Here is a 16,536-nt window from a genome sequence, read left to right on the forward strand (position 1 = left end):
CTGGTGCCAAACATATTGCTTCATAAGCTTTTCTTTGGACTACACTAGTTAGGCCAAGAGGGGGATATTGATGACTGGGCATCTCAGGATCTCCATAACTTCCACCCAGGCTTGTGATGATGATGGTGATTACCCATTGTCCTTCGAGACAGATGGATGCCAACTATTGATAGGGTAAATGCAAGCAGGATTTTACCACTGAGGTTGGGTGGGACCACAACTAGAGATCATGGGTTCAGGTGAAAGGTGAAACAGTTTAAAGGGAACATGAAACTTCTTCACTCAGGGTCATGAGAGCCAGTGCAAGTGGTGCATGCAAACTCAATTTCAGCAATTAAGAGAAGTTTGGATAGAAACATGGATGGGAGGGTTATAGTCCAAGTGCAGGTCAATGGGAGTAGGCAGTAACTAGTTTGGCATGGACTATGAGCTGAAGGGATTGTTTTTGTGCTGATTGTCGGTCTCTAAATCATTGGTTAGACTGCATTTTGAATATTGTGTGTGGAGTTCTAGGAAGGGTGTACAGCAATAGAGAGAGAAGAAGAGATGCATCAGGAAGTTGCTTGAATAAGGCTGTAGTTATAAAAAGAGATCGGCTAGGCTGGGATTATTCTCTCTGTTACTTAGGAGACTAAGGATTGAATTTATAGAGGTTTACAAAATTGTGAGGGCCATAGATGGGATAGATAGTCACGGTCTGTTTTCCAGAACAGGGAAGTCTAGAACTAGAGGTTTAAGGTGAGAGATGAGAAACTTAAAGGAGATCTGAGGGGTACGTTTTTCTACACAGAGTGGTGAGTATCTGAGGAGGTGGCAGAGGCAGTTTCAATTGCAAGTTTAAAAAGGCACTTGGGCAAACTCTTAGATAGAAAAGTAGAGATGCAGGCCTGATGTGAACAATATGATTAGTACAGATAGGCTAGGACAGCAAGGACAAGGAATGCTGTAACAGTACATGGAGTGGGGTGCTTAGATGGATATGGGCTGAACACAGGGATTGGGGTTAGGTGACTGAGCACCATAGTGACATAGACTCATTGGGCCAAAGAGCCTTTGTACATGTTGATTGGCTCTATGACTCTATAATTCTATGATGTATAGGTGGGAAGAATATTCATCTCATCTCTATCTTAAGTCGATACCATTCCTTTACAAACAGTGGCCCTTGATCTATATTCCCCCATGAGGAAGTATCCTCACCACATTGACCTTATCAATACCTCTCAGTGTCTTAAATGTTCGAACCAAGTCACCTCTTGCTCCTTTAAACTCCAGTGGTTACAAGCCAGCCCACTCATGTCAACTCCACTGTAGACTGCCCTGTGTGGAGGTGAACGGTAAAATGACGGAAGAGATGATGAGTATTTAGGGAGAATAAACAGTGAGATTAGTGTAATTGGGAAGTTGATGGTCAGCATGGACTCAATGAGGCAAAGGATCTGTTTGTGTACCATATTGCTCTATAGCCCATTGCATGTGTGTGCCAGAACTGGAAAGGTGCTTCTGTACCTCCAGCCTTTTTAATGTACAGAACCCTAAGACATCTTCAAGTTGAGGATCTCAGTCCATAGACGTCGACTCTACTTTTTTCCATAGATGCTGCTTGGCCTGCTGAGTTCCTCCAGCGTTTTGTGTGCGTTGCTCGGATTTCCAAAATCTGCAGATTTTCTCTTGTTTGTGATTCAAGTTGAAAGTGATTTATTTGTAGTTCTTTCAGTTTGGAACAATGTTCAAAGTTTCACTTATTATCAAAGTATACAACTTATAATATATATATATATTTTCTTGTACTCTGTATTCTTATACGTAAATTAATAAAAATATTGAAAAGTATACAACTCTGAAATTCTTTAGTTCTCTGGGTAGCCATGAAACCCAAGAAAGGAAGACAGCATAACCCCTAAATCTCACCATCTCAGCTCCCCGTAAAAAAGAACAAAGAAAAACAGAACAGCACATTGACTCCCCAAGTCCCTCCTCCTGCACAAAAAATAATAAACAAAATGGATCATGCACATCAACCCCCAAATCCCTCCTCCCGCACAAAACATCGAGCAAAACGGATCAGGCACATTGACTCTCAAATCCTTCCTCGCCACTCAAAACATCAGCAATTGGGTGGAAAAAACACAGAATATAAAAACTATAAGACGGAAAAAAAGTCTATAGTCTGAAGTCCAAATCTAAAATGCAGAATAAACCTGACAGCACTCTCCAGGACCAAACATGACTAGTTGATTTACCTTTGTTCAGTAATGCATCAGTCATCAGCCATCTTAGCTCTCTGCTACACTCACCTCTCTATCTTCAGCTTCTTACATGACTCTAATATGTTTCATCAGAGGTTTGAGGACTAAATGTTCATCATTACAATAGGCACATCAGCCAAACACTGAGTTCTGTTACGAAAACCCCGTAACCAGGTAACTTACCAGCAAAGATAGATGGATCAGCTGAGTCGGATGCTACTATTTTCAACCGTTTTATTCAACAAGGGCACAAACGTATGGTTAATACAAAACATTCAGATCATCAAAACTCAATCTAAAACACCGGTGTAATAATAATCATTCAAAACACAAGCTCGATCGTCGTCTAGGGGTAATGTAGATTTTATATCGTTCACTGGATAGCTAAAAGTCTTTTAGATCACGGCAGTTTCACTTAGTTGTCGGCGGAAGTGTCGCGTTGGTGCACTTTTAGTTAGAAAGACAGAGAACATGAAGCATTTACCCGACAGGTTTTCCAACCTGTAGGAGGTAGTCGGAAGTCTCGTTGGGGGAATGGACTCTCATCTGTGGCTTCCCCTGTAGCTAGGCCGTCTTGCGTGGTGAAGTCGCCAATCCCAGGCAAGGGAAGGACGCACACGAACCCCACCACCGGCTGTAGCTATTAAAACGCTGTCGCAGGATTTCTAGCGTTTCTCCTTCGTGTGTTTCCTTGGTGCATCTGAGGGTCCTCCCCTCAGACCCGCCTTTATACTTCTTCACGAGATCGCAGGTGTCAATCAAGTTGCAGGTAATGCGATCTCTCTCTCAACCAGCCCACTTTGCCCGAGGGCTTTTCAGGTGGTCTCCATGAGACAATAGTCAAAGTCACCTTTATTCTGCTTCTTGGGAGAACGTGGTCTTCCGCACGTCTCTCTCTCTTGGGTCAGTTGACCCCCCTTAACTAGAGTTCTTGCGATTTTCACAAAGGAGGGGGCCAACGGCATAACAGTTCAAAAATTGCAGACCTCACATCAGTTTGGCAGTTGGCTCTGATTAGTTCAATAACAACAACTGAACTGTACTGTTTTAAGTGAATTCTTGGGCAACATTATCACCCTTCAAAACTTCGTCAATACTGGAATTGCTCACAGATTTCATTGGTCTTCCATGGCTCCTCTCCTCTTCTAGACTGTTATCCCTTTTTATCTTTTAATCTCTGGACTCCTCTTGCCCTTTTGTTGTCCCCTCCCCACCCTAATGTTTCTGTCTCTTATCACATGTTAACTCTACATTCCTCTTCTTTTTCTGGCTCAGATTTGCAGAATTTGTTTTTGTATTCAGTCCTGATGTAACATTTTTTTTAAAAATTCCTCTCCAGAAATGCTCCTGACCCGATTTTCTCTGGCATTCTGTGTCTGTTGCTCTAGTTTTGTAGCATTCTCTTATGGACACTGTCCTAAAACCCACTTCCCACCCTAATGTGGACTGGCTCATAGACTTCCGACTTCTTCCAGATGTCGATAATCAGCTCTTTGATTTTGTTGATGTTGAGTGAGAAACTTGAAAAAGAAAAGCAAACTACAGCACAAAACACAATTCACTCCTATTTATTCAAGAGTTGGACCCCATTTTATTTTGAATGATGTGCAATATTTCACATTTCTCAAACATCACATTACATTTGCCATTTCTTCACCTAATTACATACTGATCTGTACCCAAATGCAGATTCCTCTACAACAGTCTCCATAGATCAGAAAAATGCACACAGACACATCAAACAAAACCTAAATATTATGTAAGATATAACATTAATGGATTAAAATAGCATAACAGATCAAAATATAACATTATGAGATTATAAGATAACCAATATTGCAGCAGACCATGAAATTATTGTTAGATCTCGGTTTTATTGCATTGGCAGTGCTCTCCCTTTTGCTCTCTACATTGCTCTGCATCAACTGGAAAGGGTTGTTGTTGTTTCACACAAATTGATTAGCATGTGTGCCACTTTCCAGAGTTAAGTGCAGTCATCTATTTCTTCAGAGAATGAGATGACATTTTTAAATGGCAACGGCTTAAGAATGAAAGTCAAAGTACCTGAGAGCCTCTACTTTGCATTGCTTATAAACAAGATGCTCCCCCTACACCCACCTTCCCCCCTGAAACTGCTGGGGGATCTGGGGTGAAGAATCCTTCTGAGGGGCATTGAAAAATTGGATCAACTGAGTGGAATTTGAACTCCACTTCTATGCTGCAGCACTGATTCACTTAACCCATCCAATTCTCTCTGTTCCCAGACGAGGCAAAGATTTGGGAAGAGAGAAAAAAAAAGAACATGCAAATTAGATGGAGCTTCTCTTAACTTCAGCAGTTCCTGTCCTGAAGCTAATTAAACATTTTTTGAACCACAGCACTGAGAATGAAGTAACTAACTTACACACAAGGTCCCACGTACAACAATGGTACCCTTTATCAGTGATTTTCCTTTTGGATTAAGTGTTAGCAAGGCCACCACCAGATATGAAATAGAATGGGAACAGAAGCAAACATTTCAGAGATTAGGACCTGATGTGATATTCAAATCTTCCTGATCTGTAACTTAAGTCCAATGCCCAGTCTGAAGTCCACATGTCTAACTTCTTCACCTTACAAAATTCCCACTTCACCATATTTGTCTTAAGTGTCATTAGTTATTTAAGGCAATTTCAGATTTACACTGGCACTTCTATGATGAAGTACTTCTCCAATCGGATTGATGTAGCTTTAACTTTAAGCTATAAAGCCTTTGTTATGGACTTATCCACTGGAGTAATCATTTCCCTTTGTTCACCCTTTCAACTTCTAGAATCATCTTAAATACTGCAACTAGCCGCCTGTAACCTTGTTATTTATTTGAGACCACTCTTTACTACTAGTCTTCGTGGTTCAAATGTATTAGATGGAATCACAATGAATCTGCTCTGCACCCTTTCCAAGGACCGGAACTGAGCATAAATCTCCAACTGGAAACGTCCAGAACTTTACATAACTAAGATAACTTGCTTCCCTTGCATATTAACTCCTTTGTGATAAAAACCACTATTATTTTTTGTGCCAGTTCACTGGCTTTGAATAATTTCCAAACTTGGGCCTCCTGCATCTCCTGTTCTCAGCTTCTCATCATCCCTACAATGCTCCAAACTATTCTCCTGGAGTTAAACATTGAAGCTAATATTTACTCTTAATCCATCAAAGTCCCTTTACAATTTTATTCTCCCTTCTGCCCTATTTGCTGTGCCATCTAATTTGGTGTTGTCAGTAAATTCAGATATTCAGCTCTTCCAAATCACTGAGAAATATTAAGATAAACTGGGTTCTGGAGCTCGCAACAGATGCTAAAAACAAGCTGCTGGAGGGCCTCAGCAAGTCAGCGCAGGACCAAGACCAGTTGCATCCTGTAGTTAAGGTAGAACAAACTGTGGAGATATGACAAACCCCTTAGTGATAACTCCAATTTGACAGTATTATTAGAGGGATAGATCTGGGATTCAGTACCCTTCCAAAAGTCACTGGGAAACTGGATCCACTGAGGTGGAACATAAACTTCTGAACTTTTATGCTCCAGCACAGAAATACACAACCCATCCATTTTTCGCTGTTTACAACTGATGCAAAGATTTAGCTGTTTTGGGGAGAGGCCGATGCCTCAGCTCAAAACATCGACTGTCCATTTCTTTCCACAGATTCTGCCTGACCTGTTGAGATCCTCCAGCTGCTTGGGTTTTTGTTTCTCTCTCTCCAGACTCCAACATCTGCCATCTCTTGTTCTTCAACAGATGCTACCTGGCTCACCAATATTTTCAGCCTCTGGGAGGTGCCACTCATCGCATTGCAGTAACTTCAGCACATGTTCATTTAATCCTACCTCAGTACAACGCATTGGCTTGAGAAGGCAGATGGCACTTAACATTGATCTAAAAAACGGTACCTCAGCAATATAGTATATTCCAAAAGCATTGCACTGGACTGTTAGTAAAGGAAGGCATTCAATTTGCAGAAAATCAATCTGAGGTTAGAAGTGCATTAATTTTAAAATTAAACTATTACATAAGTGTAAACATTTATATGACCAAAAGCATTACCAGAATGTGGTTATCTTGTATATATCCAGTTAAAATGATTTTAACATTCCCCTTATTAAACCAGACTATAACACCCTACTTTAAGAAAAGATACATTAATCACACACTCTTCATCCAATCTGTGTAAGATCTCAGATATTAGTCTTCTCATCTTCTCTTCCTTGGTAGCGGTCTCGATACATTTCTATGAGTCGCCCAGCCTCACGCTCACCAGAAAGTAAAGCACCATGTGTAGTCGAGTAGAACTTTCTGTGAGTTGCCTCCCCAGCAAATAAAATCTGCATAGGCTACCAGAAGGGAAAACACTTATTCAGTAGCAGTTAACTCTGTAAGATTAGAGCTTTCTGTTAGGAACTGAAAAGGAAGTATTCACCCACCACACCCCCACCCCGGAAGTTTTCATGTTTTATTGCTTCCCAACATTGAATCACAGTGAATTGGATTTGGGTTTTTTTGACATTGATCAACAGAGAGAATCTTCCGTGCCAAAGTGAAAACAGATCTCTACAAAGTGATCTAAATTAATTACAAATATATAACACAAAATAAATTGATTGCATAATTATTCACCCCCCTTCAATATGACACACCAAATCATCACTGAAGCAGCCAATTGATTTTAGAAGTCACAGAATTAGTTAAGCGGGGACCACCATTTACCTGGGAGACCTCAGTCAGTCGGGATCAGGAACAGTATCTCCAACACCATCACACTGAGCACGGGGGCCCCTCAAGGCTGCGTGCTCAGTCCACTGCTGTTCACTCTGCTGACCCACAACTGTGCTGCAACACACAGCTCGAACCATATCATCAAGTTCGCTGATGACACGACCGTGGTGGGTCTCATCAGCAAGAACGATGAGTCAGCTTACAGAGAGGAGGTGCAGCAACTAACGGACTGGTGTAGAGCCAACAACCTGTCTTTGAATGTGAACAAAACAAAAGAGATGGTTGTTGACTTCAGGAGGGCACGGAGTCACCACTCCCCGCTGAAAATTGACGGCTCCTCGGTAGAGATCGTAAAGAGCACCAAATTTCCTGGTGTTCACCTGGTGGAAAATCTCACTCGGTCCCTCAACACTAGCTCCATAGCAAAGAAAGCCCAGCAGCGTCTCAACTTTCTGCGAAGGCTGAGGAAAGTCCATCTCCCACCACCCCCCCCCCCATCCTCATCACATTCTACAGGGGTTGTATTGAGAGCATCCTGAGCAGCTGCATCACTGCCTGGTTCGGAAATTGCACCATCTCGGATCGCAAGACCCTGCAGCGGATAGTGAGGTCAGCTGAGAAGATCATCGGGGTCGCTCTTCTTGCCATTACAGACATTTACACTACACGCTGCATTCGCAAAGGAAACAGCATTATGAAGGACCCCATGCACCCCTCATACAAACTCTTCTCCCTACTGCCATCTGGGAAAAGGCACTGAAGCGTTCGGGCTCTTACGACCAGACTATGTAACAGTTTCTTACCCCAAGCTATCAGACTCCTCAATACCCAGAGTCTGGACTGACACCAACTTACTGCCCTCTACTGTGCCTATTGTCTTGTTTATTATTTATTGTAATGCCTGCACTGTTTTGTGTACTTTATGCAGTCCTGGGTAGGTCTGTAGTCTAGTGTAGTTTTTTTCTGTGTTGTTTTCATGTCGTTCAGTGTAGTTTTTGTACTGTTTCATGTAGCACTATGGTCCTGAAAAATGTTGTCTCGTTTTTACTATGCACTGTGCCAGCAGTTATGGTCGAAATGACAATAAAAAGTGACTTGACTTGACTTGACCATGTGCCATCCAATGTTTCAATTGATTGTACTAAAACAGCACAACTGCTGGTGAGTCAATATCCTGGCAACAAACTACACCATGAAAAGAAAAGAACACGCAAAGCAACTCTGCGAAAAGGTTATTGAAAAACACAGGTCACGAAATGGATACAAGATCATTTCCAAGTCACTGAATATCCCTTGGGGTACATTTACGTTGATCATCGAAAAATGAGAAGAATATGACACAGCTGTAAATCTGCCTAGAGCAGGCCATCCTGAAGAACTGAGTGACCATGCAAGAAGGGGACTAGTGGGGGAGATGACCAAGAGACTTGTGACAACTCTGAAGGAGTTAGAAGCATCAGTGGATGAGACGGGAGAAACTGCGCATACAACTGTTGCCCGGTGCTTCACCAGTCGCAGTTTTATGGAAGAGTGGCAAAGAGAAAGGCACTGCTGAAAAAAACTCACATGAAATCTCAGCTAGAGCTTGCCAGAAGACATCCGGGAGACTCTGAAGTCAGCTCGAAGAACGCTCAATGGTATGATGAAAAGAGAGTTGATATCTTTGACCATCAGACTAAACCCTACCTTTGACATAAGCCAAACACCGCACATCATCAAAAACACGCCATCCCTACCGTGAAGCATGGTGGTGGCTGCATCGTGCTGTGGGGATGCTTCACTGCAGCAGGCCCTGGAAGGCTTGTGAAGGTAGAGGGTAAAGTGAATGCAGCAAAATACAGGGAAATCTTGAAGGAAAACCTGATGCAGTCTGCAAGAGAACTGCGATTTGGGAAAAGATTTGTTTTCCAGCAAGTCAATGAACCCAAGCATGTAGCCAAAGCTACACATGAGCAGCTTAAAAACAACAAAGTTAATGTCCTGGAGTGGCTAAGTCAAGAGTCCAGAACACATCCAATTGAGAATTTATGGAAGAATCTTTGAGCAGTTTTGCAAAGAAGAACAGGGAAAAATTGCAGTGTCCACACAGACTCAAGGCTCTACTTGCTGCCAAAGGTGCATCGACTAAATACCGACTTGAAGGGGGTGAGTAATTATGTAATCAATTACTTTGGGTTTAATAATTGTAATAAATTTAGGCCAATTTGTAGAAATTTGTTTTCATTTTGACATGAATGAGCCTTTTCTGTTGATCAGTGTCAAAAAGACCAAAGTAAATCCACTATGATTCAATGTTGTAGAACAATAAAGCATGAAAACTTCCGGGGGGGGGGGGGGGGGGGGGGGTGAATACTTTTTATAGGCCATAGATACACACACACATATACATACATACATACACACAGAGCAAAATGTGTCAAAACCATTTAAAATATTCTATAAATGTTAGTGCAAATGTCTCCTTTTTGAGACCAAAAGACTCTGGAGAAAAAGTAAGCCATTTGGCCCATCAAGTCTGCTCTACCATTCAATCATGGCTGATTTATTATCCCTCTCAACCCCCTTCTCCTGCCTGCTCCTTGTAATCTCTGACACCCTTACTAATCAAGAACCTATTAACCTCTACTTTAAATATACCCAAAGACTTGGCCTCCATAGCCAACTGTGGCAATCAATTCACTACTTCTGGCTAAAGAAATTCCTCCTCATCTCTGTTTTAAAGGAACAACATCATATTCTGAGGGTGTAGCCTCTGGTCTTAGAATCCTCCCACTACTGGAAACATCTTCTTGTCTTCTCTAACATGGCCTTTTAATATTCCATAGATTTCAATGAGATCCTCCCTCATTCTTCTAAACTGCAGTTAGTACAGGCTCAGATCCTTCAAATGATCCTCATATATTAAACCTTTCATTCCCGGGATCATTCTTATAAATGTCCTCTGGACCCTCTCCAATGCCAGCATATCATTTCTTAGATAAGGTGCCCAAAACTGCTCACAATACTCCCAATGTGGTCTGACCAATACCTTTTCAAGCCTCAGCATTACATCCTTAGAGATAACCAAGGATCAACAGTCCCATCTGCCCATTTGTAAAGACTAATGTGCAACTTACAGGTGCTTTTGTGCTCTTTGGATAAGGGAGTGGCTTTGCAAGTTTCTCCACATCTACTCCTGTTGATCCAACTCGAGTGTAGGAGTATGAGCCACGGATGTAAGGGTTACTGCCCCATCTGGACCTCAGGATACTCCGGGGCTTTGGAATATGCGGATTGCCTGCAAAGGAGATTTCAAAATGTGTTCAGTCCTTGTGTGCCAAGGTACAGGGTTTTCCAAAATATAGGCAGCAGAATTGGTAAAATTAGGTAATTTTAACAAATTCCACCAGAACCACTGACAGTAATACAAGTGTCACAAATCAAACTTCTTATCCACACAAATGAAAAAGTATGGGGGCTAACCATTTTACGTACAATCCCCATTCCCATTCCAACATGTCAGTCCATATTCTCCTCCCTGCCAAAGTGAGGCCACTCTTAGGTTGGAGGAGCAACACCTCATATTCCACTTTGTTAGCCTCCAACCTGATGGCATGAACATCGAATTCCCTAACTTAGTAATTTCTCCCCATCCCCCTCAATGGCTTCACATATCATGTTCTAGCTTTTCCTCCTTCCCCTCCCCCACCTTCTTATTCTGGCTTCGTCCCCCTTTCTTTTCAGTCCTCATGAAGAGTCTCTACCCGAAACATAGGCTCTTTATTCCTAGATGCTGCCTGACTTCCTCCAGCAATTTGTTGTGTGTTATTCTGAATTTCCAGCATCTGCAGAATCTCTAGAGTCACTGAAAAGGTATCACAGCCCAAGGATTGTAACAACTTGTACCACTTGCCATCCACCAGACTGAGGTATGTGATAAATGTTTGATTGAACAATGTGTTTAAGTTGTAATTTTACTACAATCATTAAACTTTATAGGATGTCAAGATGCCAGCTGTAAATGTATTGTGAGCCAGAAGATTAGCATTTGTCGACAAAATGGAATACTGTTAAATACAGAAACCTTAAGAAGCAAATTTGGATCATGCAGTGGGACATATTATGCACAATGTGAATTATTTGTTACATATTCGGAATATCTATCTGCCGTGGCCAACTTTACAGTTTAGCCAACAGAGGGCATTTGTTGATGTTACAACTAGAATTTGTCCACAGCTTATAAAGTGCCCAATGTTCAGCCAAAGGTACTGAGTACGTGATCCAGCAGGTTTTCTCCTGAGATACCCACTTTTCCAGGCTTCAGCCAACTTGCTTTATTTAATATAGAAGAGATAACAACTTATGAAATAGGCGGTAAAATCTCAAACACGAGAAAATCTGCTGATGTGGGAAATCCAGGCAACAAATAGCAGAGGAGCTCATCAGACCAGGCAGCATCTATGGAAAAGAGATCTATGAAAATATGAAATAACGTCAACGTTTTGGGCCAAGACTCGTCTCTAGGACTCTTCAAGGACCTGTCAAGACCCCTTCAGATCTTGCGTGTTTTAATCAAGATGCTTTTCACTTTCCTAGCTTCCAGCAGATACAAGCCTACTCTGTCCAATGTTTACTCAGAAAAAAAACTGCCCCCAACATGTATGAGTCTTGTTAACTTTCTCTAAGTTGTTTCCAACACATTAACATACTCCCTTATATAAGGAGACAAGTACTGTGCCAGTTTAGCAAACACTAGTGGACAAGACATTACAGTAGAGCAAACACAATTGGCTCACACAATACAGTACAGCAAACGCTATTGTATCAAACAACAAAATAGAGCAAACATAATTAGATCATGTATTACAGAAGAGCAAACACTATTGGACTGGATAGCATCTGGGCTGAAGAACAGAAAACATGAGTTTCTGAACCAGCCACGTCTCTAGCCAAGTTGCTCCAGTCTGGTTACAATACCGGCATCCGTTCAGCTATGTGGAATATTGTCAGGTGAGTCCTGATCACAAGACAGGACAAATCTAATCTGACTAACTGCAGCCACTCCTAATCGTCAGCAGTTGTCGACACTGCGATCGAGCAACATTTAGTCAGCAATAAACTGCTCAGTAATGTTCAGCTTGGTCTTTGCCCGGATCACTCGATCCCCGTTCATCTCAGCTGAATTCTGGAGGTGAGGTGAGACATCAAGGCAGCATTTGACTCCATCGAGAAACAAGGAGCCACAGCCAAACTGAAGGGGAAGGCAGTCCATTGGTTAAGCTCCCAACTTGAATGAAGGACCATGATTTTGATTGTTCAAGAACTATCACTCTTCATCCAAGGCAACACTGCACAAGCTCTTTAAGACAGTGTCCTGGGCTCTGTCACCCTCCTCCCAACTTTGGTGCAAATGTTTGTTAAGGGTTACATTATTTTCAGATCTATTTGGTACAGCTCAGCAAATGAAGCAGCCCTGGTCTGTGAGCAGTGAGACCTAGACAACGTTCATGCATGGAGACACCAAAGACCACCAACTTTGGTATCCAGAATAACAAACAACCTGCTGGAAGAACTCAGTGGGTCGAGCAGCCGCAGATGTGACCTCGACACAGTCCACGCCTTATTGGCTGGGACCCTGCCCAGCCTCTAGCTGGAAAAACACAGCATCGGTTGATCGAGGAAGATGCTGGGCTGCTCCCGGAGGTTTGCTTGGCATAACGTGCAGCAGCAGAGGCAGAATCGACGAGCGGAAGGAGAAGGAAGAAGCAGACAGAGCCCGAAAGTGACATTGAGGTGGAAGACTTAGGTAAATGGCAGAGCAGGTTGGAGAGGAACCCAGTGACCTAACCCATCTCTAGTCCTTATGTACTTACTGTCAGTCTGCTTTTCGTGGGAGTTTTCTGTGCACGCACTGCCTACCTCATCATCCACATTGTAACAGCAATTTAACATTAAGATAAAAGGCCCTGCAGGTTGGAGGGTTAAGATCACAACCACCGGGATTCACATCCCATATTCCATCATATGCCTTTCTTCCTCCCCCCTCCCAATTACCTGGTCCTCTGCATTGCTGAGAGCATCTCAGCCCCTGCCTGGCTGGTCGTCCAAAGAAATTAACTAGTCAAGGCCCAAAGCTCAAAACCATTGAATCAGAGAAGCTTGCCGCACAGGAGGAAGCAAATCACCCCTTTGTGCCTATACTAGACAAGAAGGAGCTATCAGCCCAATCACCTGGCAGGATGCATGCCCACTGTCACAGCGTCCCGTGGGGGGAGATGAGGAAACGTCCTGGAGCAGGGGAGCAAAGAGCATTAGAGAGTGGTGGCAACTTTAGGTGGGCCAACCTGATAGGACCGGAGAACCACTGCTTTCCCTTCGAGCTGCTAGGGATATCACAGGGGAAGGAGAAAGACACACTGTCTGAGGACTAAGAGGAGATGCTGCACCTACCCACAATGTCTGGGAGATGTGGAGTGAGAGGTAAATGTGTGTAGAAAGTCTTGGATCTTGGATTACAACCAGGAAGATGGTGCAGAAATTAGAACAGCCAATGTGTTCAACTCCCAAATAGAATTCACAGGATCTTCTGAACTTTATCGAGCCCTGGCTCTCTCGTCCTAGTGCATGTCTCCACTTTCAATCCATTGAGGTATTCTGTAACATCATATGACTGAGCTAAATCGAGCCAAGATTTATTTCTGCCCTAGAAGTTAAAAGCTTGCCACAAGGTCACTCTAAACCAAACATTTCATACTTTTAAAACCAAACACTAGCGATAAAATAAACTTTCTCCAGTTTTCTTTCGGGAGGGCAAGGATCAAGTATTAACATACCGGAGTACACACAGCAAATGCTTTGCAAAGGAAACACATGGATGGGAAGTTAATCCCAGCAGTTTTGACCCACTTTTTTTTGACAGTCTGTTGGGCACAGCCAGCATTTTACCATTTCGAACCCTCAACTGTTGAAGTGTTTGGGGAATATCTTTCCTCTGCTGAGCAACAGCAAGCTCCATCCTGTGGAGACAGCCAAGATCAGTCCATCAATTCTTCTGGACCTCTGGCAACAAATCATATTCATGGCGCAGTGACTGACATACTCCATGTATATGTTTGCCCTCTATCCATAATGCAACGAGAGATCCAGAAACAGAACCTCCAAACTTGTGTTTTCAGCCAGGTACTGTGACTCCATTGCCAGCTGAGACTCGGTTGACAGGAGTCTTGCTTTCAAGCTGAAAACTCCAGTTCAAGCCACATATTGTTAAGGTGAGCGCAAAATTCAAGGCTGACACTTCAGTGCATTGGACCAAAACACTCTATTCGCTCTCACCAATGAGCTGTTTTAGCACTGGAGGCGCCCGTTTTTTCAGGTGCACGTTCAGCTGAGATACTTTGTCACAGATGAACTTTCAAAAATTCTGTGGCAATATTCTGAAGTCTTTGTATTCTGGCTAATTTATATCTGTTAGACAATGTTACTTAAAAAAAATGAATTGTCATTATCACTGCCACTTGCAGGATCTGGCAGTGCACAAACTGACAGTTGCACATCCATTACAAATAACTGTGTGCCTCAGGTTGACATGAAGGACTTCTACAAATGGGAGCTTTCTTATCGAACTCCTTGGCATATATTTTCCTCTGTGTTAGACCTACTTTTAAATGCTCATTTGTTGAATCAATTCGGTGAATGCTTTGGAAATGTTCTGGGCCATGACAATGATTGGCAAGAAATTATTATCATTTTCATTATTGAAAAAGATCTTCACTGTCACAATACTCCATGGCATGTAGAATGTCTATTTCCCCAGAGCTGCTGGTCTAGAGAGGAAATCATTTGCCAAGCCTGCTACAACACACTGATAAACCACAAACCTGAACTGCTATCATACCTACGAACAGGAAAAATGCTCAGATACTGGAAATCTGAAATAAAAATAGAAATTGCTGGAGCTACTCAGCAGGTCAGGCAGCATCTGTGGAGAGAGACACAGAATTAACATTTCAGCTCAACCATCTTGGAAGAAAGTGCTTCTACTCTTCGAACGTCTTCCACCTTAACTTTTGCTACAGAGAGACGTCTTTGCCTAATTTCATCTGTCTCCAAAGAAATGCAGCATTTTTTTGTGTTTGCCAGCATCTTAACTCGGTCAGCATTTACTGCCTATCCCTAATTGCAGGGGTGGGGGGGGTGGTTACTAGGCATATCAAAGTCAACCCATAGTGGCGGCTCTGGAATCACGTACAGAAGCGACCATGGAAGGATAACCAATATCAAATTAAGTTTACAATGACCCAGGACTTTCATAGCAACTGTATTAGTGTGGCGACCCACTTCCCAGCGCACTCGAACCGGCTCACAAATCGGCGCACGTCGGCATTGAGGCCAGTCCCAAAAAGGGCGCCAAGTCTGCTTCACCAGCAAGGGGAAAAGCCCGCGCGCGGGACGGGACTGTGAATACGTGCCCCCTACAGCATTCCCGCCCGGGGATGGCGGGATCAGGAAGGCTTTAAGGCGAGGCCGCGAAGTACAAATAAATCTTTTTTGCAACTGCATCTCATCGACTACGTGTCGTTATTTCAGCGCTGCATGTAGCACACCGCTACAATTGGCGACCCCGACGGCCCAAACGATATTTGGACCGGAGATGATCGACGCCGCATCTGCTCATGCAGTTTCGTTAAAACTGCCGAGCTTCTGGACGCTGTGACCTCACCTATGGGTCCAGCAAGCAGAAGCCCAATTCCACATTCGGCAGATAACCTTGGAGGACACACGTTACTACTACGTGGTGAGCTCCCTCGACCAGGAAACAGCGGCCCAGGTTGAGGAGTTCATACAGTCTCCCCCAGCGGACTGCAAATACACGGAATTCAAAGCCCTGCTCATAAGGACTTTCGGACTCTCATGGCGCGAGCGAGCTGCCCGCTTACTGCACCTGGATGGTTTGGGAGACAGACCGCCATCGGCTTTGATGAATGAGATGCTGTCCCTGGCCGGAGGACACAAGCCCTGCCTCATGTTTGAGCAGGCATTCCTGGAGCAGCTGCCCGAGGACATACGCCTGCTGCTGTCCGACGCGGATTTCAGCGACCCCCGGAAGGTGGCAGCCCAGGCAGACTTGCTATGGAACACCAAGAAGGAGAGTGGGGCGTCCGTTGCACAGATCACCAGGCCGTGCTCCCAGCAGCAGACCAGACCAGGCCCGGCAGCAGAGCCCACTAAACCCAGAGGGAGGGGTGAGGAGCCCAACGAACAATGGTGTTTCTACCACTAGCGGTGGGGCGCAGAAGCCCACCGTTGTCGCCCGCCCTGCAAGTTCCCGGGAAACGCCAGGGCCAGCCGCCGCTGATGGCTATGGCGGCTGGCCATCGGGATAGCCTCCTGTATGTGTGGGACAAGCGGTCGGGACGCTGCTTTTTGGTCGACACCGGAGCCGAGATCAGCATCTTACCTCTGATGAGTTACGACACCCGCAACAGGGCACCGGGTCCCACCCTGAGGGCCACGAACGGCAGCACAGTAAGGACCTACGTCACCGTACGGTG

The 16,536-nt window shown here is 43.8% G+C and overlaps 1 protein-coding gene across 2 annotated transcripts in view; it reads right to left on the reverse strand.

Moving 5' to 3' along the window:
- Positions 1 to 3,816: 3,816 nt before the first annotated feature.
- The window catches only part of smox (spermine oxidase), a 36,075-nt gene continuing 23,355 nt past the window's right edge, over positions 3,817 to 16,536 (reverse strand). Inside the window, exons 6-7 of one of the 2 annotated variants that reach the window (XM_073042161.1) lie at positions 10,123 to 10,283; positions 3,817 to 6,624 (exon numbers count right to left, since the gene is read on the reverse strand). In XM_073042161.1, coding sequence (XP_072898262.1) covers positions 6,469 to 6,624; positions 10,123 to 10,283 — 317 coding nt within the window. In that variant the 3' untranslated portion in view covers positions 3,817 to 6,468. Of the gene's footprint in view, positions 6,625 to 10,122; positions 10,284 to 16,536 lie in introns of those variants that run through there. The other variant, XR_012098587.1, reaches the window with a different exon arrangement.

Source organism: Hemitrygon akajei, chromosome 4, assembly GCF_048418815.1.
Source record: "Hemitrygon akajei chromosome 4, sHemAka1.3, whole genome shotgun sequence".
NCBI lineage: Eukaryota > Metazoa > Chordata > Chondrichthyes > Myliobatiformes > Dasyatidae > Hemitrygon > Hemitrygon akajei.